The 27,544-nt window shown below is 46.1% G+C and overlaps 11 protein-coding genes across 11 annotated transcripts; 6 read left to right on the top strand and 5 right to left on the bottom strand.

Moving 5' to 3' along the window:
* Positions 1 to 455: 455 nt before the first annotated feature.
* On the top strand, positions 456 to 2,064 carry TREMEDRAFT_33885 (uncharacterized protein; the record flags this gene model as incomplete). Its single annotated transcript, XM_007006640.1, has 5 exons — positions 456 to 1,103; positions 1,183 to 1,253; positions 1,422 to 1,554; positions 1,682 to 1,716; positions 1,791 to 2,064. Coding segments are annotated over 5 exons (1,161 nt in total), but the record flags the coding sequence as incomplete, so codon positions are not given.
* Positions 2,065 to 2,434: 370 nt separating this feature from the next.
* On the bottom strand, positions 2,435 to 4,275 carry TREMEDRAFT_33685 (uncharacterized protein; the record flags this gene model as incomplete). The annotated part of the gene is made up of 6 exons (XM_007006612.1): positions 2,435 to 2,566; positions 2,789 to 2,915; positions 3,099 to 3,625; positions 3,786 to 3,862; positions 3,908 to 4,000; positions 4,122 to 4,275. 6 exons carry the CDS (start codon positions 4,273 to 4,275, stop codon positions 2,435 to 2,437), a joined length of 1,110 nt encoding a protein of 369 aa, XP_007006674.1.
* A 526-nt stretch (positions 4,276 to 4,801) lies between these two features.
* On the top strand, positions 4,802 to 7,164 carry TREMEDRAFT_33719 (uncharacterized protein; the record flags this gene model as incomplete). Its single annotated transcript, XM_007006619.1, has 7 exons — positions 4,802 to 4,923; positions 5,206 to 5,366; positions 5,496 to 5,643; positions 5,761 to 6,194; positions 6,276 to 6,693; positions 6,785 to 6,825; positions 6,908 to 7,164. The coding sequence occupies 7 exons, from the start codon at positions 4,802 to 4,804 to the stop codon at positions 7,162 to 7,164; spliced, it is 1,581 nt and encodes a 526-aa protein (XP_007006681.1).
* Positions 7,165 to 8,520: 1,356 nt separating this feature from the next.
* TREMEDRAFT_69802 (uncharacterized protein) lies at positions 8,521 to 10,527 on the top strand (the record flags this gene model as incomplete). The annotated part of the gene is made up of 7 exons (XM_007006870.1): positions 8,521 to 8,573; positions 8,844 to 8,961; positions 9,014 to 9,151; positions 9,195 to 9,400; positions 9,592 to 9,751; positions 9,929 to 10,051; positions 10,120 to 10,527. 7 exons carry the CDS (start codon positions 8,521 to 8,523, stop codon positions 10,525 to 10,527), a joined length of 1,206 nt encoding a protein of 401 aa, XP_007006932.1.
* Positions 10,528 to 10,805: 278 nt separating this feature from the next.
* TREMEDRAFT_57573 (uncharacterized protein) lies at positions 10,806 to 11,770 on the bottom strand. Its single transcript, XM_007006693.1, has 2 exons — positions 11,487 to 11,770; positions 10,806 to 11,226 (listed from the first exon to the last, which is right to left on the bottom strand). Exons 1-2 carry the CDS (start codon positions 11,570 to 11,572, stop codon positions 11,097 to 11,099), a joined length of 216 nt encoding a protein of 71 aa, XP_007006755.1. The 5' UTR covers positions 11,573 to 11,770; the 3' UTR covers positions 10,806 to 11,096.
* Positions 11,771 to 12,270: 500 nt separating this feature from the next.
* TREMEDRAFT_33906 (uncharacterized protein) lies at positions 12,271 to 15,190 on the top strand (the record flags this gene model as incomplete). The annotated part of the gene is made up of 11 exons (XM_007006644.1): positions 12,271 to 12,294; positions 12,494 to 12,582; positions 12,669 to 12,756; positions 12,870 to 12,991; positions 13,691 to 13,793; positions 14,025 to 14,233; positions 14,448 to 14,511; positions 14,562 to 14,692; positions 14,911 to 14,924; positions 14,976 to 14,990; positions 15,036 to 15,190. Coding segments are annotated over 11 exons (1,014 nt in total), but the record flags the coding sequence as incomplete, so codon positions are not given.
* Positions 15,191 to 15,373: 183 nt separating this feature from the next.
* On the top strand, positions 15,374 to 17,323 carry TREMEDRAFT_40481 (uncharacterized protein). Its single transcript, XM_007006665.1, has 6 exons — positions 15,374 to 15,564; positions 15,848 to 15,962; positions 16,228 to 16,309; positions 16,669 to 16,682; positions 16,724 to 16,796; positions 17,037 to 17,323. The coding sequence occupies exons 1-6, from the start codon at positions 15,538 to 15,540 to the stop codon at positions 17,170 to 17,172; spliced, it is 447 nt and encodes a 148-aa protein (XP_007006727.1). The 5' UTR covers positions 15,374 to 15,537; the 3' UTR covers positions 17,173 to 17,323.
* Positions 17,324 to 17,337: 14 nt separating this feature from the next.
* On the bottom strand, positions 17,338 to 18,414 carry TREMEDRAFT_64590 (uncharacterized protein; the record flags this gene model as incomplete). The annotated part of the gene is made up of 3 exons (XM_007006792.1): positions 17,338 to 17,345; positions 17,611 to 17,712; positions 17,946 to 18,414. 3 exons carry the CDS (start codon positions 18,412 to 18,414, stop codon positions 17,338 to 17,340), a joined length of 579 nt encoding a protein of 192 aa, XP_007006854.1.
* Positions 18,415 to 18,647: 233 nt separating this feature from the next.
* On the bottom strand, positions 18,648 to 22,453 carry TREMEDRAFT_45320 (uncharacterized protein). Its single transcript, XM_007006681.1, has 7 exons — positions 21,429 to 22,453; positions 20,916 to 21,356; positions 20,694 to 20,764; positions 20,329 to 20,550; positions 19,881 to 20,112; positions 19,467 to 19,719; positions 18,648 to 19,201 (listed from the first exon to the last, which is right to left on the bottom strand). The coding sequence occupies exons 1-7, from the start codon at positions 22,385 to 22,387 to the stop codon at positions 18,749 to 18,751; spliced, it is 2,631 nt and encodes an 876-aa protein (XP_007006743.1). The 5' UTR covers positions 22,388 to 22,453; the 3' UTR covers positions 18,648 to 18,748.
* Positions 22,454 to 22,726: 273 nt separating this feature from the next.
* On the bottom strand, positions 22,727 to 23,392 carry TREMEDRAFT_57570 (uncharacterized protein; the record flags this gene model as incomplete). The annotated part of the gene is made up of 1 exon (XM_007006692.1): positions 22,727 to 23,392. A coding segment is annotated over exon 1 (558 nt), but the record flags the coding sequence as incomplete, so codon positions are not given.
* A 153-nt stretch (positions 23,393 to 23,545) lies between these two features.
* Positions 23,546 to 27,449, top strand: TREMEDRAFT_40475 (uncharacterized protein). The gene is made up of 14 exons (XM_007006664.1): positions 23,546 to 23,863; positions 23,913 to 23,991; positions 24,041 to 24,264; positions 24,354 to 24,714; positions 24,759 to 24,884; positions 24,928 to 25,041; positions 25,086 to 25,262; positions 25,337 to 25,665; positions 25,837 to 26,045; positions 26,160 to 26,278; positions 26,378 to 26,449; positions 26,493 to 26,681; positions 26,837 to 26,935; positions 26,980 to 27,449. The coding sequence occupies exons 1-14, from the start codon at positions 23,798 to 23,800 to the stop codon at positions 27,399 to 27,401; spliced, it is 2,586 nt and encodes an 861-aa protein (XP_007006726.1). The 5' UTR covers positions 23,546 to 23,797; the 3' UTR covers positions 27,402 to 27,449.
* Positions 27,450 to 27,544: the final 95 nt, after the last annotated feature.

Genomic DNA, 27,544 nt, shown 5'->3' with positions numbered 1-27,544 from the left:
GGCTTACCTAGCTAAGGAATCAGGAGATGAGGTACACCCTCCGTCGGACGAAATGGATATCGTAGAGAGAGGGAGGAAGGGCAAGGGAAGAGCTTTACCCCCTGTACCCCATAATGTCCCTGTCCCGGTGAGTCACCGTCATACACTACACGGCAGTACGACGGCCAATCCCTCAACATACCAGCTGGTTTTGTATCTCATCGATTCTCTCTTGATCCAATGAAGTATGTACCCTCACTGTCAACATGACTTGAAGATGTTTCGACTGGTCATTGACGGTCAGGATCCACCTATGTGGGAGTACGTAAGCCGCCTTCTCCCCCGCCTTTACCCCACCTTCCCCTCTATCTATCTTCCTACTGTATCACCTACGAGTATTCTCGTGCATTGTGTATACGCTTGGTAACCCATGACTCATTCACCGGTCGAAGGACCACATACCAACAGTGGGAAAGCGACAAACTCATACCAGGCCCGACTACAAACCTCAAATCCCTCCCACTCTCACTGCCCCTTCCGCCTCATTCGCCTACGCATCCCTCTCATTACCTCCACCCAACTTACCTCCTCGACCACAGCGTTCAAAGAGCTTACCTCGCCACTATACTCCCACATATCCCTATCCCCAAACCAAATTGAACCTATCCATGTCCCTTCCGTCGTCTCAAACTTCTCAACCCCCTCCTCTAGCATCAGGCAGTTCCGTTACACACCGTGGAGTCTCAGCTGAAAAAACAGTGTCTCTCTTAGCAAAAGGCAAAACACCCATTTGGTCCACACATTATTTTGATCCTCTCCTCCATGATCCACTTTTTCATATCCCCCACCAAGTTACCAACGTGGCGAATATAGCTTTGACAAGTTTGGCATCGGGACCAAAGACGAAGTTTAACCAAACTATCGGAGCGCCGATAGATGGATTGGCCAAGATGGCGAAGGATTGGGTAGTACCTCCTGACGGAGTGTTCGAAACGGAGAATGGGGCTATGGAATTGGGGTTGGGGGTGATAGATTCTGGTGTGAAAGGTTGGGGTAAGGAAAAGGGGAGGAAGAAAGCTAGGGTGCAAGTGAATACTAAAAGTGGTGGTATCAAGGTGGATTTGGTGAGTCGTCAACTACCCCCTGTTTGAATATGAGTGTGATATCGTTTTGCGAGATGGGAAGGAAAAGAGCTGATGAAAGATGACCATTGATCTGAATCGTCAAATCGATCTTCGGGTGGAATCTAAATCCGGTGACGTACTGATTTTCCTGTGAGTTGATGTGTGTTCCGTTCCTATTCTTACGAAATGTCATTCTTCAGATACCTTCCCTTTCTCTTTCTGATTTTTTTTATCAGGGGAAGGTACACGGTGACTTACTTTTACGACCAGACATCCGTTGACTTCAATATCACATTGCGTTCGAGTACTAATGACTAGTCCTGAGACGTTCTTCGGGCCGGTTCATATCACCTCTCCCTCTCCTCCGATCCTCTTAGATATTCTTCAACCTCAATGTGCCCCTCTTGCGAATCCCTACTCTTCATTCTACACCACTCAAGTCGTTCCTCTCGTCTTACCTCCTTTACCCTCTCCTTCCCCCCTCACACCAGGCCCCAACCTCAGCAACTCTCTTTCACCTAATTCCATTTCTGTAAAAGCCCCACCCCCTCTGACTCATACACAGTCTACTACCACAGTCTCCTTGCAGCCTCCTCCTCGAATCGATTCCAGCGTCTTAGGAACTTCATCTTCTATCCACTCTCAAGGCGATTCAAATCCAATACTCCTCCGTCCCCCACCTAGAAGACCGAAAAACACATCATTCGAACATAAAGCCGCGCGGAACATAGAACGTTATGTCCCTTCCACTCTTCGTGAAAACTCCGATATTCTCGATCAGGTCGTAGGGGGATACGGTGCTCATGGAAGAGAAGAACAATCTAAAATCGTTGTGAAAACTCAAGGGAGGGTTGTTTTAGGGTATAGGGATAGTAAAGATGAGAGGCAAGTTGAAGAGTTGGGTTTGAAAGTTGGGGTGGAGAGAGAGATAAATAAGAAGAAAAAGAGGTGGTGGGGGTGATTCTTTGATGATTCGAGATTCCGTTTTTCTTCTTTTCACTGTATCTCTATCTATCTCGAAAGGGTATCAAGACATCAAAAGAAGTTGAGTTGAGCATCTGCCGTACAGTATTGATCATGACGTAAGAGGGATGGATCGTTGAGGAAACATCAATCCACTAGTGACTACGTATGAAAGGTTGTCAATCAAGAAAACGAGTAGGGTATACGGCTTAGGGGATTAGGGGGTTACACGACTTGTCAGTGTTGTATACTTTGAATGCGTACATTGCTGCATTTCATATCTTAGATTGTATGCCAGTGATGGTCATATTTGATGTATGTACTCCGTAGTGTGGTCTCTATCTCATAGTAGAGGGACGGTTCCCAAGTCACACAAACCTCACCTCATTACCTGCCCGAACGGAAGGAGGTAACCCATTCCACCATTCCCCAACTTGTCTTTCCGGTTTGTTAGGAGGTTTGACACTTCTTATCTCTATCCAATCAGTCTGTTTGACTCCCTGAACTTTTTCTATACTGTCTATCAGTTTCTTCTCCCCTTCCACTCCTTTCTCCTCAAGTTGAGAATTCTCAGAACTCTTCCCCTTTGGTGTCTCCCCCGTCTTCATTATATCTGTCGTTTCTATTTGAGTTGTAGTTTCTGTCGATGTGCTCGATCGCCGAAGAGATGATCCAACTTGAGTGGAACTACTCATGGAGGATGAGTGAAGAGCGCATTTCACCAATAACACCGGAGGGGAACGAGATCTAAGGAAGATTACTGTTCCTGGTTTTGCTTCTGGGCAAGGAGGAGGTTTTTGGGCTAGTTGTACAGAAGTGAGTTGAAGGATATATGCTGTTGAAGATTGTCTTTTTGCATCGTCATCCCTCGCTTTCGAAGAGATAGTGAGACCTGATTGAGATATAGAAATGGCATTGTCGGGCTGAGACGGCGAATCTTCATTTGACTGATTTACATCTTGCGACTTTAACAAGTTTCGGGATGAAAAGTTCGTCGTGTTTGAAGTTGGTGAAGACAAAGGGTTCGGAAACACCACTTCAGTCCATAAACTTTGTTGATGTCCTATACCTCTATACAACCTCTCTACCTCTTTCGCACCCTGTTTCTCCCACTTTACTCTTCCCATCTCTTTCCTAATTTTCGGCGCCCTAGTCATCTCTTTCTCATCCTGCTTGAAACTCTCCGCTTTACCATCCTGAACTTTCCTCAATGTTTCAACTAACAAATCCGCGCCTTTGATAGCTAAACGAGGAAGGAGAGTTGAGTACGTATCTGAATCACAGACATTTTCGGGGGAAGTAATACCTAATATATCTCCTGCGTCTATACCTTTCCCACGTTCGACAAGACGTTGAAGGGTGACACCGGTCGTTTGAACGCCGGTTAGGATGGTATGTTGTATTGGGGCTGCTCCTCGGAATTTTGGAAGAAGGGAAGGGTGAAGATTGAGACGATGATATGGGGGGAATAGGGAGAGAAGAGGGGAGGGAAGGATGTGACCGAAAGATACGGTCAAGAGAAGGGAAGTTGGGTTAGGGGAAGTGAATGGATTTGGGGGCTAGGAGTCAGTTTGACTTTGAAATTTCCTCATGATTGGGAATGAAGTCTTTATGATGGAATTGGTGTTTGTAAAGGAACAGAGAGTACATTTTAGATGCTGTAGAGCCCGACAGCAACGGTACATGTAGATGAGACAACTTTGGGGGGGGGGGACTCACCACAAAAGCTCTTATACCTTCTTTCGGTACGGTATATATAGGCAGACCATGTCGTTCTGCATATACACCTAATTCCGCTTCTTCAATCAGACTTTATCAAGTTGGGAAAAAGAAAGACAGACATTTGTAGATTTGTACATGTCTGGAACGAGATTTCCCCCCTCGACCAACATCTTGTTCTCCGGGAACTAACACATGAATGCTTTTCCATATATCTGTCGTCAGTCATCCGCCCATTCCACCCATTCCAAGTCGTCAGTAGCCGGTGAACATTGATGTGTGACCTTTGATAGATTCCATTAGATACATGTAGGATCGGTGGGGAAGAGGACGCACCTTGAGCACCGAGTAGGGCTTGAAGAGAAGAGACAGAGAACGAATCCGATCCGCAGAACAAAATGTCAAACCGTTTATCCCTTATCGCATCGTTTGAGTAGCTTCGAAGACCACATAGAAGGTTATTATACCTCCGTATGGGTCGTACAAGCATGAGCGAAGGGACGAGTGTAAAGTATATAATTGAAAGTTGTCATGTATGTACCATGGGTAAGGAAGTGACGGGATGGCGTAGAAAAAAGGAGTCGTATTCCCACATACGTATCAGTCCCTTTACCTTTCTTCCATCTATCCATCTATCCTTCATCTTTCATCAATTCTCTGTCATATCATACACAACGTCTCTACGGCCCATAGCATAGTATTGTGCAACAGTGAGAACTCTACAAATAGGAGCTAGAACAAGGACAAAGCGACTGGTGAGAGCTGAGGGCGTGGACGACTGCGACTTGAGAACTATTCTCGGCACAAGGAGCCTTGCACAACACACAATGTCACAACAGTGATCACTATACTCAACCGACTTGACATGTTCTTGGGTCTCTTCACTCGTTTAGAATATCACTTTGAGTTTTCGGATACCCAGAACGACCGAGGGGATGAACGACACTAGGGAAGGCAAATTCAGTATGATGTGGAAGATGGTATTCGCGACTCTTTGGATCGGGATCCTATCCCCTATGACGACATACGCATACATCCCTGCCATAGCGGTCAACGATACCTCCGGTCTCAACCTCACGGATTCAAGTACTATCAGTATTTCTTGGACTGACCCCGACGGGGTGTTCTCAGGCGGGGTGTGAGTTCTTTTCTTCACGTCGATATGTATGCTCCTGTCGTGAAAGGGGCTTTCAGACCATGTAAATCTTACATAGAGAGAGAAGCTGAGGTTATCAGTGAAGTTGAGAGGGACTGTCTCGTGGGATGTATAGTGATTGGATGATGTGCGGTCCGTCTGCTTTAGGAGATCAGGAGTTTGGTGGTGAAGGAAGAGTCAGGCTTAGGCGTGTTGAGCAGAAGAGTAAAGAAGAGGGGACCAAGTGGAGGGTTTTGGGGGAAGTAGAATAATGTTGACCTTCAGTTCATATCAACTTGAAGCTGACGTTCGAACGGGAGGAACGACTAGTGGAGCTCTTGTTCATTTCACAGAAGCCTCCATGGGACAAAACCTCACTACTAGCACACCTTGGATAGCATACATCAGTTGTGATGCCAACGAGACCATGGCGAGTGAAGAATGGGGTGAGTCGTTTGTTCCTTCCTCGACCTATATGTAGCTATTCAATACGCATCCCATAGCAGATCGTTCACATTCCATTGAGACTCACCAAACACCCGTCAAGCTTGACAAAATCACCTGCTTATTTACAGACATCTTCACATTGGCCAGAGATCGAGGTGCCGTGTCGGCATTGTTGTATTCAGCAACATCTCAATCGTGTCTACTCAATCCTGAATACATTACCGATTTTGAAAAACCACTAGATGTGTTTGCGACCAAAACGGTTGACGTAGCTACGTGAGTGTTTCCCCCTTTCCCTCACTCCCTATCCCTCTGTTGTCTATATGATGGACAGGGTGAACTAATAATGCTTGATTATGATATAAGGAATATTTGAATCTAGCTCACTCTCAGACTCATCGACTCTCAATTCAACCATACAAACGCAACCTTCCTCACCTACAACGGCACTCTTCTCAACATCTCCGGAACGACGGTTAATCAATCTCTCATCGGTAATGCACCCAAGACCAAATCTTTCCTCATCGGCACTCTGGCCGCTCACAACTCGTCTGGCCAAGCCACTCAAACCTCCGTACCAAATTCTTCCTCTCCGTCTTCCCCCTCCAAAAGCAAGACCACATCAGCAGCAATGATCGTACTATACGTCATAACAGGTACTATTACCCTTCTTTTCGTCAGTATGCTCATTTTGGGTGCTCGAAGAGCTCGACTTCATCCTGAACGATACGGTCGTCGAGATGGTGATGCATCACAAAGTGGCCAAACCACAGCGGGAGGGATAGCACAAGCAATCCTTGATACGTTCCCGATCATCAAATTCAATCGTCATGTGCAAGATAACCAACCTAAATCATTATCGACAGAGTACGAACTCGCCAACACCCCTCAACCTCCATTTCACACAGAATCAGGATCAGGATCATTAAAAGGTTCACAAACTCGTCCCTCACAAGGGTTCACTCACAGACCACGTCCCTCAGGTGATATGGAGAGAGGTACTTCAATCGCCTTACGAAGTTTGTATACCGACGAAACGGGGTCTTTCCATTCCGCTTTAGATCACATGGATGAAAGAGGAGGTTATGATCGTGCTTCTGGGTCAGGCATAGCATCAGGATCAGGTTCGAGAAGATTGTCCGTGGTTTCGCCTACAACATCTAGACCCGTTTCGAGTGGTGATATGCCACTTTCAGCACGGGGGATGGATGAAGGTGCGCAAGATCAATGTCCTATTTGCTTATTGGATTTTGAGGAGGGAGACGATTTAAGGGTTTTGCCTTGCGAGAGGGAACATGTTTATCACCAAGCTTGCATAGATCCTTGGTGAGTATGATACGTCTAATCCTTGCCCGTTAAACCTCACCTCGCGTAATTGCATAGACGGGATGATACACGTACGATTGCTGACGCTTAGGCTACTTCAAGTGTCTTCTAGTTGTCCATTATGCCGTAAAGGTCCGTATTTTCTTCACTTTTATATCATTCTTCTATGATGATCATCCCCCTATGTCCCTTATAGGACTGCGCTGACATTTAGATTTTAACCCCCACGCCCCTCCTCCCCCACCACCCCTCTCACCTTCCGAATCACCTCCCATCTCACCCACTCAAGTCGCTCCCACCCCTTCCGGATTCGTAAAATACCTCCATTTCATGCGTCGTGAAGGTCGCAGTCGTCGGCGGACACGTGCGAACACTCATACCAGCGGTCGAAGTGGTGCTGAGAGCACCAGTGGTTTAGTGGGAAGTGGGAGACAGCGAGAAGCCGATCAGACCGGGCCCGGAGGCTATTGACAAAAGATCCCATCCATCACCCTTTATTCTCATTCATAACATCGACGCTTTGTCACTTTGCACGTTTATCTAGCTCATATTTCTATCCTATGGACTTTTACGCGGACGACTCATCGCGTTGCCATCCTTCGTCAACCTGACACCTTTGCTTATCTCTCTCACTAGTAGGCCGGTCTACGGATCTAACGGCTGTCCAATCTTAGCTCCTACCCTGTCACTCTCAGGCATACGTCCGCGCCTACTTCCTGCCTTCAAGCGTGCGTCTGGCATCGAGTCAGTGCCGAGAAGAGACCGATGCAAGGGATGAGAAATGACGAATGGGTCCTTTGGATCCTTCAGTCGTTGACCCGCGAATGACTGACCTTTGACAGAGATCCCTTTGGCGACTACCTTTCCTCTAGACCTTTGGATGATGCCCTCAAAGCCTATCCCGACTTCGAGGCGAATCGGATTCGGGTGATCTGCTCGTCTTCAACCAATGTCTGATGGGTGCAAAGGCGGGGTTGAGCAGTAGCCCGAGAGTACAGGGGAAGAGACAGGGATATGGGATAGTCGTATCCTTCCACTCGTCTCCTCCCGACAGGATGACAGGAGAGAAACTGTTCCTTTGCTCAAGAAACGAAAGGCCAAATCGATTTCAAAAATCAAGAGGCTCGGGCGAGAATGAAAAGCACATGGAATAGTTTCATCCCGCATTGGTCTCTGATATTACTTACCATTCAACATCTGAACATCCCTCTCTTTCAACACCTTTCATCTTTCAACTTTAACTCTCAGCTCGTACCGTAAACTCACCCTCAGTTTCGAGTACTGTCTCTCTGGGATCCAACTATTTATCATCTCCTCACCTTTCCTACAACTGTCTTTACTGATTCTCTCACCCGTTCTCCCTTTGTCCCACCCGATATTGGCCCAATTGGAGATATCATCGATCTCCGTCCCAAGGCGTCTGGGATATCTCGATCAGGTCGATACGTTCAGGATATAGATTTCGAGCCAAAAAGAAGAGAGAGTGATTCAACAAGATGGGCTCGTAAGTTTTCACAATAACTGATGAAGGGCGTTGCTGAGGTCAGACCGGCAACCTATGCTTTCGCACTCCTTGTGTAAGTATTTCCTCTCATATCACCCCCTCTTCACTCCTTACGCTTCAGTCCCTTCTCTGTCCGCCATTCCATCTTCTCAATGCTCTTCAACATATTCTCATGCGTCATTGCACTGTCAAATCGCGATGAGTCGTCCGCACGTCTATCCTTCACTCCTTTGCATGACCGTTCACCCATTCCTTTGCCCGGGTCTACAGGAGGGGAACGCAAGTCGTGGTCGGCCTATGGTGGTGGCTGACAAAACAGGGTCATGACTGGTATCGTGTTTGTCCTATGGCATACATGGCATTATGATCGGTTCAAGTGAGTCTTCAAGTGCTTGTCTTGGGGCTGTACTCCGTGTGCTCACTTCCTCTTGTCCCGAGTTCTTCTGTCTTGATAAGGATCTTGTTTCGATCCGAGAATCTTGTTCGCAAAGTATTTCATATCGAAGTTTACATGAGGGTTTTTCGAAGATTATAATGGTGGATGGGCAAAATGTCGGAGTACAGTGCCGGACAAGAGAGGTGGAGAAGAAACCGATCAATGGAGACAGTTGACGGATGAGTAATCTCGGACGTGGTTGATGAACAGGTGCTTGTGGTACACCAGACAAAATTGGTTCACCGTCTTAATGGTCCACGTCCTCATGACTTCCCTGATCCTATTCCTCGTTGCCAATAGTTTGCAAGTACACGTATCATATAAGACTGTGAGTAACCCCTGTCATTATTTTGTTGCTATATGACACTACTGACCGACAGTATTATGTTCCTGTCCTCGGACAAGTGATTGAAGCCCCTTGGCAACTCTGGCCAGAGAAATATCAACATCTTTGGCGTCAAAGCTTATACGTATTTACCGGTGGATGGATTTTACTTCAAACAGTTCATTTAGAAGAGGTCAGTCAGACCCAACTCCCAGTCAAAACTTGCTGACAAATAGTTTCTTTACTGGGGTTATCTTATTCAATCGATTAGAACGCCAGGAGGACCTAAACGTACTTGGCTGCATTCAGGTTGGCTCAAACTTTTCCTTGGTGTTGTAGCATGCAGTACGGCATTGTTATATGCTGCTTTGGGAATAGAAACCACAAATTTGGATATGATGAGGGCGTACATTTTCGTAGTTGGGGGTACTATGTCTTGCACGTAAGTTTATCAATCTTAGCGTTTTGTCGTCATAACAACATTTCTGTTTCCATTCGTGTCGAGTCAAGACTTGTATCATCTAGCAATTAGATGGAGATTTCCCAAGCTTGTGAATGAGTCGTGTCGTTGGGTGATTGTGGGAGGTGATATGTCTAATACGGGGATCGAAGTATAAAATGCTGATGATCAAGAATGGCTCTCGCTTCATGTTATCTTTGCATCATATTCCCTTCTTTCATTCGTAGTGTCACACGTATGGGTGCGACATACGAAGTCGTAGAGAGATTGTCTTTCTTCCAAGAAACGAATTCTATACGTACCGTTTTCCGATTGATTTATTCATCTTGTTTGGTGAGTCCACATTGCTCTCAACAGATCTTGATAAATATCCACAACAATTCGCCACCGTCAGACATACTCGAAATGAACCTTTTCTGATTTCGCCCTCATCAACCGTACTCGTCAAGTCAGAGAGAATCTGAAATTTGAATGTAATGAAGTACCATCAAAGTATTGTGCTGATGTCAGACTATCCTCTCCGCCGACGCTCTGAGCAAGAAACAACGTATCAATCGTTCCGCAGTCGGTACTGACATTCTTACTATTCTAGGATATCTTGGTTTATTCTGTGCTACGTGTATCAGTATCATCGTAAGTCTCCCCCCCTTTCCATTTCTTTCCTCTTAACTGTCATACTATTTTCAACGCTGACCCCTAAGGTACTTTTACCTCGTAATATGGCAATTGAATCCGTTCCAACTCAAATCCCAAATCTTCATCCTATGATCCCATACAAAAGACCACTTCCTTCAGCCGCCTCACACAAAGGTTTCGCAGAATTGGGCGATCGACTCAATATCGAACCTTCTGGTTTAGCACCTGTTCTCGAAGACGATGGAGAAGGTTACGAATTATCTCCTGCTACTCCACATGGAAGATTTAGACAAGAAGAAGCTCCTTTCGCTGGTGTGGCAGATAAGAGTAGGAAGGCTAGGATGAGTGAGATGCCTAGATTACCTAGTGTTTTACAAAAGTTTAAAAGTCCGTTGGAAGTTACCGAACATAAGAGACAAGGTCCACCACAAGTGTTTGTGACTACTAGTCATACGGTGGTGAGGGATAGTTGAGATGAGGGAGACTAGACTAATGAGGAGTGTTCGTGTGTCATTTGTTTGGATGGTGAATGGTGGGTGATTGTGGTGAAGTCTCAATGTAGACTTGACTCGGACAGGGTTGATGAGAGCGGATCGCTTGTGGGATTATGCTCGGAGAGAAAGGGAAGAGTGGGAAAGAAAACGGTAATAGTGAAAGAGGTGTCAGGCATCGGGGTGTAGTTAGGGATGTTAGTAGACCAAGAATTTTCCTTCTAATTTGTCTTTTGTCTTACAAATTGTTTGGTATACCGGGCATAATCTTTCGTATTGATGATGTACACATTCCTCTTGGATTTTCTGTCCTTGTCCGTTGACTTACTCCTCTTCACATCCTCTGTCTGATGACCGTCACCCCAGTATGTCCCGGAACGGCCCACAACAACACCTTTGTTTCTCCCTCCGATCCGTTCCACCGTCGAAGCACTCTTCTCTCCATATCAAACACCACTGTCCAACCTCGTATGTATCCGCTACCTAGCCAGTTCTGATCCATGAAACAATCACCATCCCCCCTGATCCTCCAATCGACCCATCCACCCTCTCTATGTCCGCTTGAAATATTGACTTGATACCGCTTGTCCAGCAACGACATTGAACAATGTCTCTCCAGCAGAGAGATAACCGTCCGCAAATGATTTGATGGAAGAATCAGGGATGAGATTTGTAGCTGGTCTATTGATCAGATCTTCTTCCCACCCAGAAACGCACACCCATTGTTCTTGTACAACATCTTCCATTTATGGTCTTGAAGGTAAGAGATTTCCTTCTTTTTGAATTTATTAGATCCCAGGTACAGCCTGTACGGAAAGGGCACTGTCACAAGCGCATGTTAGGTATTGTACACAGTCAGACGACATGGAATTTATGCAATATGAAAGGAAAGTCAATTATGGGAAATGATATTATTTGGACGGTGGGACAATAAGACTCACGAAAACCCAGTAGATTTCTTCACACCTGCCAATATGGCCGACAAAGCCAGAGCATCAAATGTATAATGAACAAGTTTTCCAATCATCCTTCTCACTCTTCTTATTGAGATGTCTCACGAGATTGGTTCCTTGTAGGCAAGTGTATCGCTCGGATCGGTCCGTTCAGTCTAAGGTCAAAAACGTTCAGAAGTGGTAAGGTGAGCAAGAGAGTAGTGATGCTGTCGGTGATGTAGTTTAAGTAGAGAAAGTGAAGAGAGAAGAGAGCACAGAGAGATTGATGTGAGGTTATATCACTTATGTGGTACTCTACCCGTACTCGTGGGGTGTCCGGCAAGTCCCAGGCCCCCAGGTTATATGCCGAACGTATCGGAGATTACACGCGTAAGTTATCGGCGATAAGCCCATTGGTATCGATTCCGTAGAAACTACAGCCCCCGCAGCATCCTCCTTATGCATCTTCACTTGATACGGTACATCCAACACTAACTTTACGGTGACCACGCGGCCCCGAATTTAACTCGCCACTTACTTACTGGCAGAGGGAGATTGCTTTCCTCTCCTGCTCACACTCGCTGAACTCGGCAGGACGGATAGGGACGGACGTCATCCCTCCAGCTTTCGACTTTCCCTCTGCTCATACACTATGACCACCTTGGTTGCGCAGTTAAGACCATTGAGGGTACTCCCATCTGTCAGACGTGTAGGTGATAGTGTGAGGTATCTGCATAGAGGTAAGTCTATTGGTTGAGGTACGTCAAATTGACACTTAGCTCGTGGATCTGACAAGGTGGCTTTCGCCTTCGACATAGTGAGTTATCTACAAAACCATCCCTTGTCTCAAGCCCTCCTCCTCCTACTATCTGAATCTATATCATTGTCAGGAAATAGATGATCTCTTTCCTCGGCGCTTCAGAAAGAGGAAGAGAAGATCAATGAGTGTGACAGCTTGTGCAGGAGCTGAGGAAGGAAAACCTCAGAATCCCGTCGAAGAGAAGTACTGAGAACAGGACGGCGTACTCAAACAAGGCGAACATGTCTTACCACAAGCTCGAAGGATTTTAAAGCTGTTATCTGGACAAAATGATACTCTTCCCAAGTCAGTCCGACATCACATCAAACCACAAAATATTTGTTGGGACAGAGGCCGGCGTACGCGATGTTGAGAGGCAAACTGAGTGACAGACCTGTTCCATTTTTGTTATTGACGAATGGGGGCGGTATGACAGAAGCAGAGAGATGCAAGGCTTTGTCGGAAGAGCTGGAGGTACCAGTGAGTTTTCCTAGTGTTACCATGATTCTCTTTAGATCACTCCTGCCTCGCTTCTTTACGCGAGCTGTAGCAGAGTCAAAAGGGAAAAACAAGGTAGACGTACTGACAAACAGCTGGGCCCAAATCAATTGGTACAATCCCATACGCCTCTACGGGACTACGTAATGGACTATGCGGATAAACCTGTTTTGGTCGTCGGTGGACAGGGTGATGCGGGGAGAAGAATAGCAGAATCGTCAGTAATATCGCGACACTCGCCAGAATGATAATTGTTCCCCGATCATCACGAATGGCTGCGTGGCTTAAACGGGCCATCCGCATGTCTTGGTGAGTCTCTCATCACCTGTCTCAACGTTCGGGATTCATCTCTTCCATCTGTCGTGGAACCCAGAAACCCACACACAAGACGCCATGACGATAATTGACCATGTTCGTTCGCCGTACGCTGACGGCACTGCCGTGATTAGCGAGTAACATCAGCTTTGACTGAGCGTTTTGTGTTTCTCCTCCATATCTGCCTCATGAGATGTGACTTGGCATGCTAATGGGCAGGCAGAATGCAGTACGAGGATGACACGCGGATCTGCCTCCTCTTCGTGAGTATTTCTTACAACCTGTCGCGCCCTCTCCAACACATTTTTTTCATGATGAGAACCCACCGATGGGCGGTCATACCTCACTGCCATGTGCTTCTGCGCTAAACGTCTATGTGTACAAAAATTAGACGGGCAGTGGGTCAAGGTGATATCCATCGATCTCTGATTTATTGTTACCATGGTTTTCCATTTTGAATGAGCTCGAGCTGATCCATGTAGTCATGAGCTCCGTGGTAACGTTATTCCGAAGGTCTATCTCGATGGTTCCAGTCAGGCGAAGCCAGTCGATTCAGCTGGGCATGACGCATGGGGTCCTAAGGTCTTGCTGATGGAGAAAGATATGGTTTGAAACGAGCGTACTTGATGCAAGATATCCTTGCCTGGAGATCGAGCGTGTGGGATCGATATGTTTTATCGGCGGAAGAGGAGGCTTTTGCCAGAGTGAGTGTGCTCTCTGGGACAGTTTGTGAGACAAGTGTCCACCAGTCATCCACCCCTACTCGCTACATCTCAACGGTCCCAATGGCTCTGTTTTCTCGCGCTACACTCCTCGTTGCTCCCCCATCGCACGCTGTCAGCCCGTCGAGACCCTCTCGAACAGTGCTTCACTTTGTCGAGTCATCCGGCCATTTCTGCGATGGATATAACTTTGAGATGCATGTTTGATACCAGACCGACATAGATTTCGCCTCCACACCCCTTCACGCCATCTTCGTAATTCACGACAGGGGTTTAGATTGGGGCATGGCCACCCAGATCATCACTGAACTACTCGCTTCTGATGGAGGGCTGCTAGGAACTAGACGAAAGAGACGATTTGGGGAGGAAGCAACGGGAGAGGTGCCGTTAGTCCTGACAAACCCGGATTTTGTATGGGGAACGTGGGTTTTAGGTCTGATTCCATCTCATCTCTTCTTTGTCCATCCTCAAACCCAGCAGGAACCGCATTGTTCGATGACAGCGATTCCTTCGGATTACTGCCTACAATCTAATTTCTATCTGCATAGTGACGACCGTCCTTACATTCTGCATCTTTATTATGGACGGGGAAGTTGCTGAGGTCGACAATCGATAACAAAGATATACTAATCGCAGTGACTACCCTTTACCTCGATTCGGCATGGGTGCCTTTCGCTTGGCTCTGGCGGCCGTGTATAACGTGAGTTCTCACTGGTGACAGGTACTTGTGCGGTTCGACTGACAGGGCAGGAACTCACAGGTTTGGATTTGACTTACACGCAATACGGAAAGCCTTACCACGAAACCTATGCATTTGCGGAGAAGATGCTTCGACAACATATAAAGGGTATGGGGCGGGATCCTTCAGAACGATTGAATGTGTGAGTCTATCTTACTCCTCATGTTCTTCCATCAATCTATCCCCTAATTATCTGTGATCACTTTCACGGAAGATTCTTGATCATGTCCGCCGGTTCATTCGTTGCTCCACAACCTGCCTCGCTTTGTAGTCTCACCTCATATGTTGGCCGCTCGCAATAAAAGCACCAACGTGAATGGTCAGCCTGCTAGGAAACCATAGGCAACGCTGACATCATAGGTACATGATAGGAGGTGAGCTTTCGGTACCTTGAGTCTGATCAATTGGAATAAGCTGACGTGCAGACAACCCAGAATCCGGTACATGTCTCGGCTGGATCGGAGGTATCATCAGCTGACATATAGATATAGCAGGTGCTAACTCCTACGGCTGGTCTTCGATTCTGGTAGAAACTGGTGTGTTTAAGAAAGAAGAGGGACCTCCTGTCCATACGCCTTCCAGAGTAGTTAAAGATGTAGAAGAGGGTGTCATGTGGGCTTTGGAGCAGGAAGGATGGTGAGATGCATCGTCGTAGAGCACAGGTACATCTATTTTTACCACGTGGCAGATTAGTATTGCATTAGGAATTTGATCGTCTGATTACTAATTGAGACTGTTGAAAAGCGTCAAAAAGGTTATTGCATTCCAACTTTGACCAAGTCATCCTTCTTGCAATTGAATCATCCATCGCTCTTCAACCACTCGTGTATCACCTCTTCACATCGTGTCAACCACTCAACCCTGCTCCTGTACATCTGTCCTTCTTGGACCTAACACATACAACACAATCAATACTATCATCACTTTGTCCGTCAAGTCACTTGTCAATCCTATCCCCAGTCTTCATAATCGGCAAAGAGAAACATCATGTCTTTGCCTAAACGTATTCTCAAAGTGAGTCTTCATCTCCCATTCTTTTTTCTTCCCTTCATGTACAGTACCATTCTTCAAACTTTTCCTGTCAGTATCATCATCATGATATCCTTCTCATCTTATCTTATCACCATATCGTTTGGCTCTGACCGAAGGGGTGCTCGGTCATTTGTCACAAATGAATTCATCTGTCACATATTCGAGGAAGAATGGAAGTATGATAAAGACGAACTGAAAGAAAACAAAGTGGACACGAGTATGAAGAGTATTAAAAGAGGTGTAGGTTATAGTTGACCAAATATAGGAAACTGAACGTCTTTTGGCGGATTCACCACCTGGTATTACCGCAGCACCTAAAGATGATAATTTAAGACATTTCGATGTTACTGTCGCTGGACCTGATTCTTCACCTTATCAAGGTGAGTGAAGAATCGTGTTATCTTCCATTACTTTCATTGAATTCTTACCTCGCCCTGTTTCGGATCCATTCAGTAATGTGCACCATACATATATCGAGAGATGATTCTCATCTGTGTGTTTAACTTCCATATTGTTCATCGCCATGCTCGCCACCATACATTCCTTACCACATTCACACTCCGGATAGATGTTTTGAAGTTTTGAACTATGAAACACAGAAAGCAAGGGAGTGATCTTGATCTTGTTATATGTACTGATGTTTAGGTGGTGTTTTCAAATTGGAATTATTCCTCCCCGAAGAATATCCTATGAACCCTCCTAAAGTCCGATTTTTGACCAAAGTCTAGTGAGCGATCTTCGTTTATAGTCACCTTCCACATCCAAGTCGTTTATGACCGTTCCGTCATCCTTGAAGTCTGTAGGAGATTGATCGTTGTCGCTCCTTGTGTCAATACGGTACATTCAACAACTATTCCACATGGTCTGTGCTCTTACAAAGCTCCGCTTAATCATCTCCTACCGCTGTGTAGCGGAACTCAGTCCGCTGCTTCTACCTGGGTTCACCAACGCCTTCATATCATCTTCTACCGTCGTGAAGCTTGGGACTCGGTCTGCTCCTTTGATTTGGTCCCTTAACGTGAAATTTCTTACAACTGACGGAGGGAATACCAGAGGGAAGTTTGCGTGACGTCTACTAACCAGCAGTCACCCAAACATTGGTACGCCATCTCTTACAACGCGGAACTGAGCTGATAAATAGACAAATTAGGACGTATTTGTCTAGATATTTTGAAAGATAAATGGTCACCTGCTCTGCAGATCCGGACAGTGTTGTGGGTTTTTCCAGCTTGCTAATAACAACATGCGTCGGTCCAAGTAACGTGCGATCTTGCTGCATGTTTGAATTCACCCACTACTTTTCCTGTACATCTCCATTGTGATACCTTTTCCAATCATGCTCCTTCATGTGACTCAGATACCTCCTCTAATCTACTAGCAGACCCGCAGTCCCAATCCATCGTCGACTGACGATTATACAGAGTGGGGAGCCTGAAGCATTCACTCACCTCCAGACTGTCGATCCAAGCTCTGCTCGGCGCCCCAAACCCCGACGACCCCTTAGCCAACGACGTGGCCCAACATTGGAAAGACGACGAGAAGGATGCTATCGCCGAAGCGAAGAGATGGACGCAACAGTATGCTCAGTGAGTTCGACGCATAGTGTTTTAGCAAGGAGTGTATAGCGTATGCTTGTGCTTTGCGGTTCATCATCCGAGCAGATGATCAGATGGAGACAGGGGTGACATGAGAGAATGTAATATACGATGTAGATGATTGCGATGCTTGATTGACATGGTCGCAGGTGATGATTGTCTAGAAGCCTGCATATCAGTTTGACACGCCCTCACATGGAACATCACTGAGAGCTTTCTTAAGAGACCCGAATCCTTGAATCATGTTGAGAAACACGAAAGATCTTGGTACCCCTCCTGCCCCGAGGAGAAAGTTCGACAACATATACAGCCTACAATTCCTGAGCAGGATACAGGCAAGAGAGGAGAAACGGGGACAGTGAACGAGGAAGAACTGAGATATGAGAAGGAAATGCTAGATACATTGAGATGTTGAACAAAGTCGAACACTCACAACAATCACAATCAAATGGACACAAAGGTGTTCCTCCAGAAGTAGGATCGATACCTAATTCTGATTCTTTATAAATCAAAAAACCTTCTTCCGTTTTTCTTCCTGTGCTCATCAGCTACCTGTCCAGACTTCTTCCCCTTCCCCCTATTTCTCATCCCCTCCCCCTATTTCTCCTCCCCTCTCCTCCCCCTTCTTCTGCTCTCCTCCCCCTCCCCCTCTCTCCCTAATTTCCTTATTCCTCCTTGCCGTATTTGTTCTCCTTCCCACCACTCATTTACTCTTCCTCATGATCGTCGTTCTCCTGTATGCATGCTGTAGAATGAACATTAACTCACTAATACCTTTTGAATCCCTAAAAATCTCATCTTCTTCATTTTCTTTCCTCCTTTTCTTTCCTAGTGATTTGGTAGGGAGAGTAGTATCGATAATTTGGACTTTTTCTGAAACTGGTGTCAAACTCTCTGTCTCCGTCTCCTTCTCTTTCTCCTCTTCTTTCCCATGTCTTCTTTTCTTCTTTGTAGTTTTGGTATTACTGGTGTCAATTTGAGGATTAACGTGAAACCCATTCCCTGATCCGACATCTTTCTTGCTGTTCTCAGAGGAAGGATGCGATGATGAATCTGATTCTGAATGTTTTGACTTGAATGATTTCTTAGAGACTGAAGATACGTGTGGAGCTTTGGAATGAGATTCTTGGGACTTGGAGTGTGTCTTAGAGATGTGGGAAGTATTAGGGATGGATGAAGAAGGTTTTGGTTTTTTGGAAGAAGCGAAAATATCGTCAATGTCTTTTGATATTGTCATGATAGTGGTAAGTGGGTTGATCGTTGGGGATACCGGGATTATTATGAGTGATTCGAATTGAAAAGACTAGATCGAAAAGTCAACAGCTGGATTATTGATGCAAGATTGGTTCTCACCGTGGCAGAAGTTGCTAAAGAGAAGTAGTTGAAGATACAAGTAAGTACTAAGTTACTAATAAGGGGTGGAAGGGAGGATGGAGAATACTACTTTTCCTGCTCAAACTTTTTCAGTGGCAAAAGTCAAAAGTGGCATCGAAAACCTTTCAACATCGTCCATAGTATACTTGCGATTGATGCAGTATAAGAACAACACATTTATTCCTCCCCATCTCACTTCAAACTAACCCCATCAAAGCCTCTGACATCTTACCTAACAATTCAACCTCCTTTTTCACCCAATCCTCCCCTACCTCCCTCCTAACTTCCTTCATCTTCCCCACATCCACTTTTTTAACAGTCAACACATACCCAGCAGAAATAGGTCTATGATCCGATATAGTAGTTTCGTATCTCCTATAACTAACATTACGTATCCTGGTAGATTTGCTATGTAGGATTCTATCACACCAAGCTGGTACTCTACGTTTTTCACTAGTATCGTATGAATCGGAATTAGGATCGTATTTGTATGTTGGAGCGAAACGTATGGGAGGTTCTTCGAATGTACGAAGTCGGAATGAATGATTTGTACGCATTTCTTTACGAAGTTGATCGTGTGATAAAAGATAATTGAAATCGCCAACGTGAATACTGGAAATTACATTTTCACGTCTTTGGTCAATCCGGTACTGTAAGTCAGTCTTCGATCTAATGTCCAACTGAATCCCCATTCCCTTTGATCTCTCACATATGAGCAAGGGCTATAGAGTACGCATGGGATATCCCAGGTTGGTGTGAGCTTAGTGGAGAAGAGATGATACCAGTACTGTGTAGAAACAGACTGGTGATCATGGACAGAATAAGGAGAGATCAAAGTCAAGCAATGTGGTAAGAGCGGAAAGTGACATGATAAGTAAGGGAAATGAGGGAGATATCAACGGACCCTTAACTCACATTCATATCCCCATTCAAAATAACCATCTCATGATCCATTATCCCAGTCCCATCACCTCCTCCAACAAACGCCAATTCGTCAGAAGCAGGTAAGATAGCTCTATCTTCCATTATAGCAGCTATATCTGCGTTTCTCGCAGCACGTTGTGATTGACCAGCGGCAAGATGAACGTTGATGAAACATAAAGAAGTATCATCGATGATGAGACGAGCGATGATAGCACCTTTGTTACCGTAGATACCACCTATTCCTCTGTATCGTCAGTCGAGCCTTCCGGGTCTTCGCTTGCCGGATGATAAACCGCTTTGTTCGTCATAGCGATTACTACGATAACAAGTACCGTGCGTTGAGTTCCGACAGAGAGATAAAGACACACTTGATGGAGTGGACAGAAATGAAACAGAAAGACCTACCGCTTAACAGTACATATATCCAAAGCCCTCAAAGCGTCCTTGTTACTACTCTTCACAAACACACAAGTGAACAATCCCACCAGGTTTTCCGAATGAACTTTGACATACGACACATCCGGCGAAGCAGACATTTTCACCGCTAATTGCAATTTATCCAGCCATTGTCGATAAGCCAAGGTGATACGTTCTCCTCCACCCGTGGGATCTTTCTTGCCGCCGAAAAGAATAGTTTCTGAGGTCAGTCAATTGATTTTTGTTTAAAGAATTGTATTTCTCTAGTTGCAGGAGCCGTGAATCTCTTGTGGTTGCTGAAGCTAATACTATGGCAGAGATAGAATGGTTGAGAAGATGAAGGTATCGAAGAGCTCCAATTAGGCATATGTTAGAGAGCAAGGGTGTTTGATCTTTGTATGATGAAGGGAGTAATAGGAATATGACCTGGACTCACTCGCCGTCAACTTCCTATCTGTCAAAGGGATGACTTCCTGAAATCCAAAGACGACAATATCAGGCGATTCCACAGATCCAAGACATTCTTCCAGAAACAAAGCATTAGCTTCTGAACCCGCCAAGTCGGTAGGTTTAGCAGAATCTATGTTCCATGAACAGACGAGTAGTCGGATATCACGAAAGGTACAATAATCAGGCTGACGTGTGATCATTTGAGAGTCTTTAAAATGAGCATTATACCTTTACTCTGGATTTCATCACATCTCCTCCGATTGATCTTGTTTCAACTAAGAGCGGAGTTTATACACTTTGTTATTATATAGACAGATAATATTGAAGAAATTGGAGATGAAGAAGACTAACCTATCCACTCAACCGCTAGGAGACCATCCCACGCTCGTACCGATTCTCTACTGCAAGACCAGCAAATGAATCTTCCAGTCTTATTCATCAGCTCTTATCACTCATGACTCAAACAGGTCTACGATGAGCTCACGTGTTCTATAGACCAAGGATCTACTCTTAGCTCATGTATTGAAAGTTCCCTACTATTCAGTTTACTCGATCAAGAACTTGTTCACTCACGGATGTGCTATCCATAAATTCGTTGTCTGCCAAGGTTGTTCTTTCACGTCCCAAGCATGTATTTGACCTTTTCTATTCCCCGCCCATAATCTTTCCCCGACACCCTCTAGACTCAAAATATCACTGACAGATATTTTGAGAACCTGTAAACAGGTCAAATCTTCCGTAGACCACACTGATACAAAACCACCCTCATGACCTAGATACACTTCCTCAGGTCTGAGAGGCAATACAGTGGCAGATGTCACAGCCCCAGTCCATTCGCTAGCAATCACAGTCTTACCCACAGGCATGGCACCAGGGGCACAAGGTTCGTATACCCGGATAGTGGGACCTTTGGAGTTCGCAGAAGTAGTCGATCTGACAGCTGGAGCGGAAGCGGTCCATAGTTGTTTACCTATCATTTTGGCGAAAGTGAATTTCTCCGTTATGCGCACTGTTCTGATTAATCTAGGGGAGTCTGTGACCTTGTCTGTCGAGAGTGAAGAGAGTGAAAGATCTGGAATATTTGACTGAGTGCTTGGTGTAGAGAGACTTGTTTGTATGACTTCGAAAACGTGTAATTTTCCGGCTTCTTCGAGGGATAAAAGGTATTGCTTGTATCGAAATATGTTGACCACAGCTGAAGAATGCATGGCGGGTCTGGTATCGGTCACAAGACCTTGTCTGATGTCAAGTTCCCATAAATGACCATCTTTAGTACCGCACCACAAATATCGTCCTTCATCTGCCAAGATAGCGGCGGGCCGAAAACACAAGGCCGTCACACGAGGTTCTTTAACCCGGAAGTCTAGACCCGTGTCTTTGAGTTCCATGGTGAAGATTGGAGTATTACCCATCTCAGTGTCGAACACTCTGACCTGATGAGCGGCAGTGCAGACATGTCTTCCAAATGTGGCAAATGAGTATATAGAATGTGGAGGTTGAAGTCGAATATCCGGTACGAAGCTAGGTGGACGACGATTGGCATGAGTAGAATCAGGATAATCTTCCAAGAGTTTCTTTGCTGAAGAGGCGAAACCTTGAACAAGTTCTATGCCGTCGTCATCATCATCGTCCGAAGACGAGAAGTCGCCAGAAGTCGAACTGGGGATTTTACGCCTAGGTGGAGATACAAGTCCGTTTGCTATGGCCGTTCGAGTGGGTGGAGGAAGGGGTTGGAAAGAACCCACCGATTGGGATGATGAACGCTGCATCCGACGAGGAGATGGCGGGACTGAAGAGGGGAAAGGATGATGTGGGAACTGAGGCATTGCAGTCTGAGAACCTGAGCTGACGGTGGCGTGACGTTGAGGTAGTCGAGGAGGTAAAGTAGGTTGTGGAGGAGAATAATTCTTACTGAGGGATAGACCACGGGATCTTTGAGGTAGTGGTGGTTTTGAAATTGAATCTGAGGAGACTGAAGTCCTCATGGTGGCCTTGGAATGTGGCTTACTGTCGGCTGGGGGTAAAGGAGGAGGGAGAGACGTCATGACTTGTTCCACAGCCGGGGGCAAAGTAGGCCGTCGAACGGGAAGTTGAGGAGGTCGAGGGCTGGCAGAGGGCGGTACACTCGTCGTAGAATCATGTTCGGAGGGTCTACTGGAAGGGATAGGCGAGGCAGAAGGAGAGATACGATGAGTCGGTTTGAGTGATCGATTGGGTTGGGGAGGTACAGGTGAGGCTGACCGTGAGAGTGGGGGAGGTGGGGGTGGACCTTTTGCGGGTTTGACGGAAAGTAGAGATTCGTCTGACGGTAATGGCATTGGGCGGGGTGTAGGAGTTTTCGGAGCTTGAGGTGAGGATACCGCAGATGTTTCTTCAGATATCACCGTCGGCGTAGGTGGGATACGAGGTAGAATTCTTGCCCCGGACGTAGACCCACCATTTGAGGAAATACCTGTCGTCACATTCCTCGTAATGTCCTCAGATGGGATGACGGACGATGGTCCTACTGCTATTGGTGTAGTAGAAGGTGGAGCTTGGGGAGTGAAGACATGTGTTGTAGCTGGCCCGCCAAATTTGTCTGCCAAATCGCGGACCCGGATTGAGGTGGGCTGAACATTGGGTACAAGTTCAGAAGTAGAGCTCGATGCGGAATGAATGATGCTCTTTACAGGGATAGGAGGAGGCTCACGGTGGGTGGAATGAGGAGGATGGATAATCTGAGGTGTGACAGGTCTTGAGATGGGTAAAGGTGAACCGGCACCCAGACGTGAAGGACCTGTTGAGTGAGGGTGATGTATATGTTGCTCTACTTTAGTAGCGAGTTCTTCGAAACGGGATTGAAGTGATTTGAATGAGACGGGAGTTTCATCATCTTGTTGATTCGCTATGTTGGAAGTGACCGAAGAGCTTCTTGACCTCAAGGAAGGAGTATGACCCGACATGACGAAGAGGAAAGGGACATCTCCCTTTCAGACCAGTGTTTAGGTTTGTCGCTCAGTCGACCAAGACAATAGAAAGTTTCAAGGTGCGCGGTTGTATAGTAGGGGACAAGTAGGAGTGGTGTCGTTGTTGAATGAGAGTTGAAGATGCATACATAGTAAGATGAGACAGAGTCATGGAGAGGTGGAGGGCGGTGTCGGTGGTTAGGTTTAGGTGGACGGTGAACCGGCTTAGAATTTGGGTATCGTATCCTTCTTTGTCGTTTCATCACTTTCATATCTAAGCTACTAGCTACTTTCCCTTGACTTACTTTGTCCCGACACCTTTGTCAACGTTGATAGCTGACGTCCTGGGAATTGGTAAAGCTTGTTACATCTTTTGTTAAACCTCTTTATCATCGCCCACACCATCGCCGCTGTTGAGTCAGCCGTCATCGTCCCATCTCGATCAACCGAAATTTCTCTTGTTCCTTTTTCCTTCCTTCCTCCTGAGTTGCATCAAAGCCACCTATCAGAATGTCCACCGTCCCCAAGCATCGTCAGCTACCTGACAAAGAGTCCAAGCTTTTCAAAGAGCTCATTGTGAGCTGCCTCTTTTCCCTTGCTATCTGCATGCGCTCATGTCCCACAGGCTCAATATGAAGTCAAGCAATACAAAAAGTGCATCAAAGCAGCGGATACCATACTCAAGAAACTCCCCAATCACGGAGGTATGTCAAGATCTTTCAAGTTCTCCAGTCTTGTGCTGATCTAGTGTAGAAACCCTTGCACTCAAAGCTCTCAGCTTGCACTCATCCCTTCCCATGCCTCCCACTGTCGCCAGTTTGCCCAAACAGGAAGAAGCCGAGGCAATGGCTCGAACTGCTGTCAAAAAGGATATCACTAGTCATATCACCTGGCATGTCCTTGGTATCCTTGCGAAGAACAGAAAAGATTGGGAAGAGGCGTCAAGAGCATTTGCCATGGCTAGAAAGCAAGATTCCGTGAGTGTCATTCATCATCCAACTCTCTCCTCCTCTTGTGTACCTTTGATCAGTGGGAAAGCACAAAAATGAAATATGCTCATGAATAGGAAAACGTTCCCGTTCTTCGCGACATCATGTCCCTATACATGCACACTCGACAATATCCAGCCGCCGTGGCAGCAAGACATCATTATCTCCTCATGCGACCGCAGATACGTAGTTCGTGGTTGGGTCTCATGATCGCACATGATTTAAATGGGGACATTGAAGAGGCTCTCCAGGTGTATGATGGATATGTCAGCATGGTATATAAGGAAGGGATGTCCCCATCTGAGCATAGTCAGGTGTGCTTGTATGTCGTGAGACTGTGTATGGAGGCGGGATTGGATGTTCAGGGGTTGGACAGATTGGAGAAGGCATTCAGAGATGGTGTCGTCAGTCCAAGAGGGGAAGCGACCAAGCTGAAGGGTGAGCTCAAGCGAGTCTCTTCAGGGTCAAGCTGATGTAACAAGCTGAGATGTTGTTGAGATTGGGCAAAAAGGAAGAAGCCGAGGAGAGTTGGAGAGTATTGCTCGAGCAGAATTCGGATAGTCATGATAATTACAAAGGGTTCCTACGGACGCGTGGATTGTCAATTTGTAAGCTCGTTGTTTTGGACTATGATGTCGAACTAAGGAAGAGCTCCAACACTCGACGACACATCTCGAGAGAAGGTCGCCGAAATTTTGGCTGGGTTTGCTCAGAGCTATCCTCGATCATCGGCCCCGAAACGTATGCAACTTGATGTCCTTCAAGGTCAGTGTACAACTCGCCCTTGGCGGAAGTTCTGATTGTTTTAGGCGACGCTTTTCGATCATTTGCCCGACCGTACATCATCACCGGTCTTGAAAGAGGTATCCCCTCACTCTTCGTAGACGTCAAGGGAGTCTACGAAGACGTAGCCAAGATGCAAGCAGTGGGAGAATTAGTTGCGGACATAGTTCAACAATTAGAGAAAGAATCGTCACTGGAAGAAGGTTGGTCTGTTTCCCCGATGTCCACGAGCTCACGCAGATTATGCAACTTATTTGGTCTCCGTACTGATGTCCAGATACCACAGAACCACCTACGACCCTCTTATGGGCGTATTACTACTTCGCTCTTCATCTTTCCCATCCCTTACACCCTGAACCGAATCATTCTCGCTCGCTGGAGTTGCTCGAAATCGCCCTCAAACATACCCCCACATTGCCGGAATTATACATGGCCAAGGCGATCGTGCTGAAACGATCGGGGGATCCCCTGACTGCAGCGTATGCCATGGAGGAGGCTAGGTCGTTGGATCTGCAAGATCGGTTCTTGAATAGTAAAGCGGCCAAATATTGGTACAGAGCTGGACAGATCCAGAAAGCTGAGGAGTTGCTGGCGTTGTTCTCCAAGGTGAGTGATTTACCTCCGGGACATTCAGCTCAGTGTGAATACCTACACTGGGATATGACACACGCTATATGCTGGCACAAATCGGATCAATATACAGGAAGAAGAGTGACGGAGCCGTTGGGCGAGGCTGGACTCTCAGTGGTGAAGAGGTTGATGTTGACTTTTTTTTAGAAAGGCGCGCCTGTCGTGACCGACCAAACGGACCTTCAATGCCTGTGGATGATGCAAGAAGAAGGTGATGCTTATCGTCGTACTGGCAACCTCGCCTTGGCTCTCAAACGCTATCAATCGGTCTTCACTACTTTTACTGATTACGACGATGATCAATTCGACTTTCATACGTATTGCATGCGTCGTATGACGCTTTCTTCTTACAAATCGTGAGTGTCTACTCGTCCGCCTGCGCCTCGCAAAATAGATGCACTGTGGGCCCCTTTCACGCTGTCCACCACGACATAGGAAGCTATATTCTGGAAACATCAGCTCATAAACAGCTTGATCAAGTACGAAGATCAGCTCAGATCACATCCTGCCTACATTAAATCCGCTAGAGAAGCCATAGAGATTTACATGAGGATATCTGACGATCCTTCTTTGACCGAGGAACATTTGAGTGGGTCCTATCTCAATGTACTCGTCCGTTCCCACTGTGTTTCCTTATCACCTCTAGAGAATCTCCCATTGTTTCCATCGGGATTGCACTGACAAGCAGCGCCGGAGGAAGAAGCAGAGCGCAAAAAAGCTGCCAAAAAGGCACAGAAGGCCGAACAAAAAGCTCGAAAAGGTACAGCCAATTTCCCTTCCTGGTGATGTTAGCTAATATGTAGCTGCCGCAGCGACGAGTGATGGGAAGAAAGAAGATCAACCGATTCCTGATGATGATCCCACAGGAGAGAAGTTGTTAAAGACGGAGACACCACTGGAAGATGCGTTGAAGATTTGGAAACCGCTTGAGAAGTTTGGAAATGAGCGGATCGAAGTGTGGACGATGGGATATGAGATTTATATCAGGAAGAGTTGGTTCTCTTCCTCGGCGTCACTTTGACCGTATTCTTCCATTCTTCATTTCCTCTTCCGTCTCTTTGACTACTTGTTTTTCATTTGGTCTATCAACCTCCACTGTTCTGTCACATGGTACATGGTATGAGAACAACCACGCTGATAATTTCAGAGATGTGGTTAGCGGCACTACGTTGTCTCAAAGAAGCGTACTCGATCGACCCCGAAGATCCCACATTACATAAACAGCTCTACAACTTTAAACATCTTTGTAAGTCCTCCACAATTCCTTCTTCGTCTCTACTAATACAAAAGCTCAATCGACCGACATACCTCCGATGATAAAAGAAACAATCTCTACCGTCCTCCCTTCCCTCATATCTGGTGATTTGGAAGATTTCAACAAATCTTACCTTGACCGTCATTCAAATTCCCCTACCCACATCCTCTCTGCTGCTCAAGCATTGCATGAGATCCAACCTACCTCGGAAGAAATAATCACCATTTTGAACCGATTGATTTCTCCTGATGTTCGGATCAACATTCAAGTAATACTCAGAGCTCTGGAGTTTCTTCAAAGTGCCGTACCGGATGTAGTGGAGGAATATCGGGGTAGATGTCGAGAGAGATTTCCTTCCGCTTGGATTTTTAGTAGTTTGAGCGAACAAGTTGTCAGAGCGGAACAGATGGCTCTGAGTGTTGGGAGTGGTGAGGAACAGTCAAAAGCAGACGTATGATCTTTGACAATTACGATGAATTGATCTGAATGCATATCGTATTCCATCCCTCAGTCCTCTCCACGCGCTCTTTCCCCCACCCGCAATCGCCAACCTCCGACCTCCGACTCCAACCTCAAATGTACAAATCCTCTCCATGGCAA

The sequence above is a fragment of the Tremella mesenterica genome (genome assembly GCF_000271645.1).
Source record: "Tremella mesenterica DSM 1558 unplaced genomic scaffold TREMEscaffold_11, whole genome shotgun sequence".
NCBI classification, from domain to species: domain Eukaryota; kingdom Fungi; phylum Basidiomycota; class Tremellomycetes; order Tremellales; family Tremellaceae; genus Tremella; species Tremella mesenterica.
Note: the sequence above shows the minus strand (reverse complement) of the source record. Positions and strands in the feature narration are given on the sequence as shown.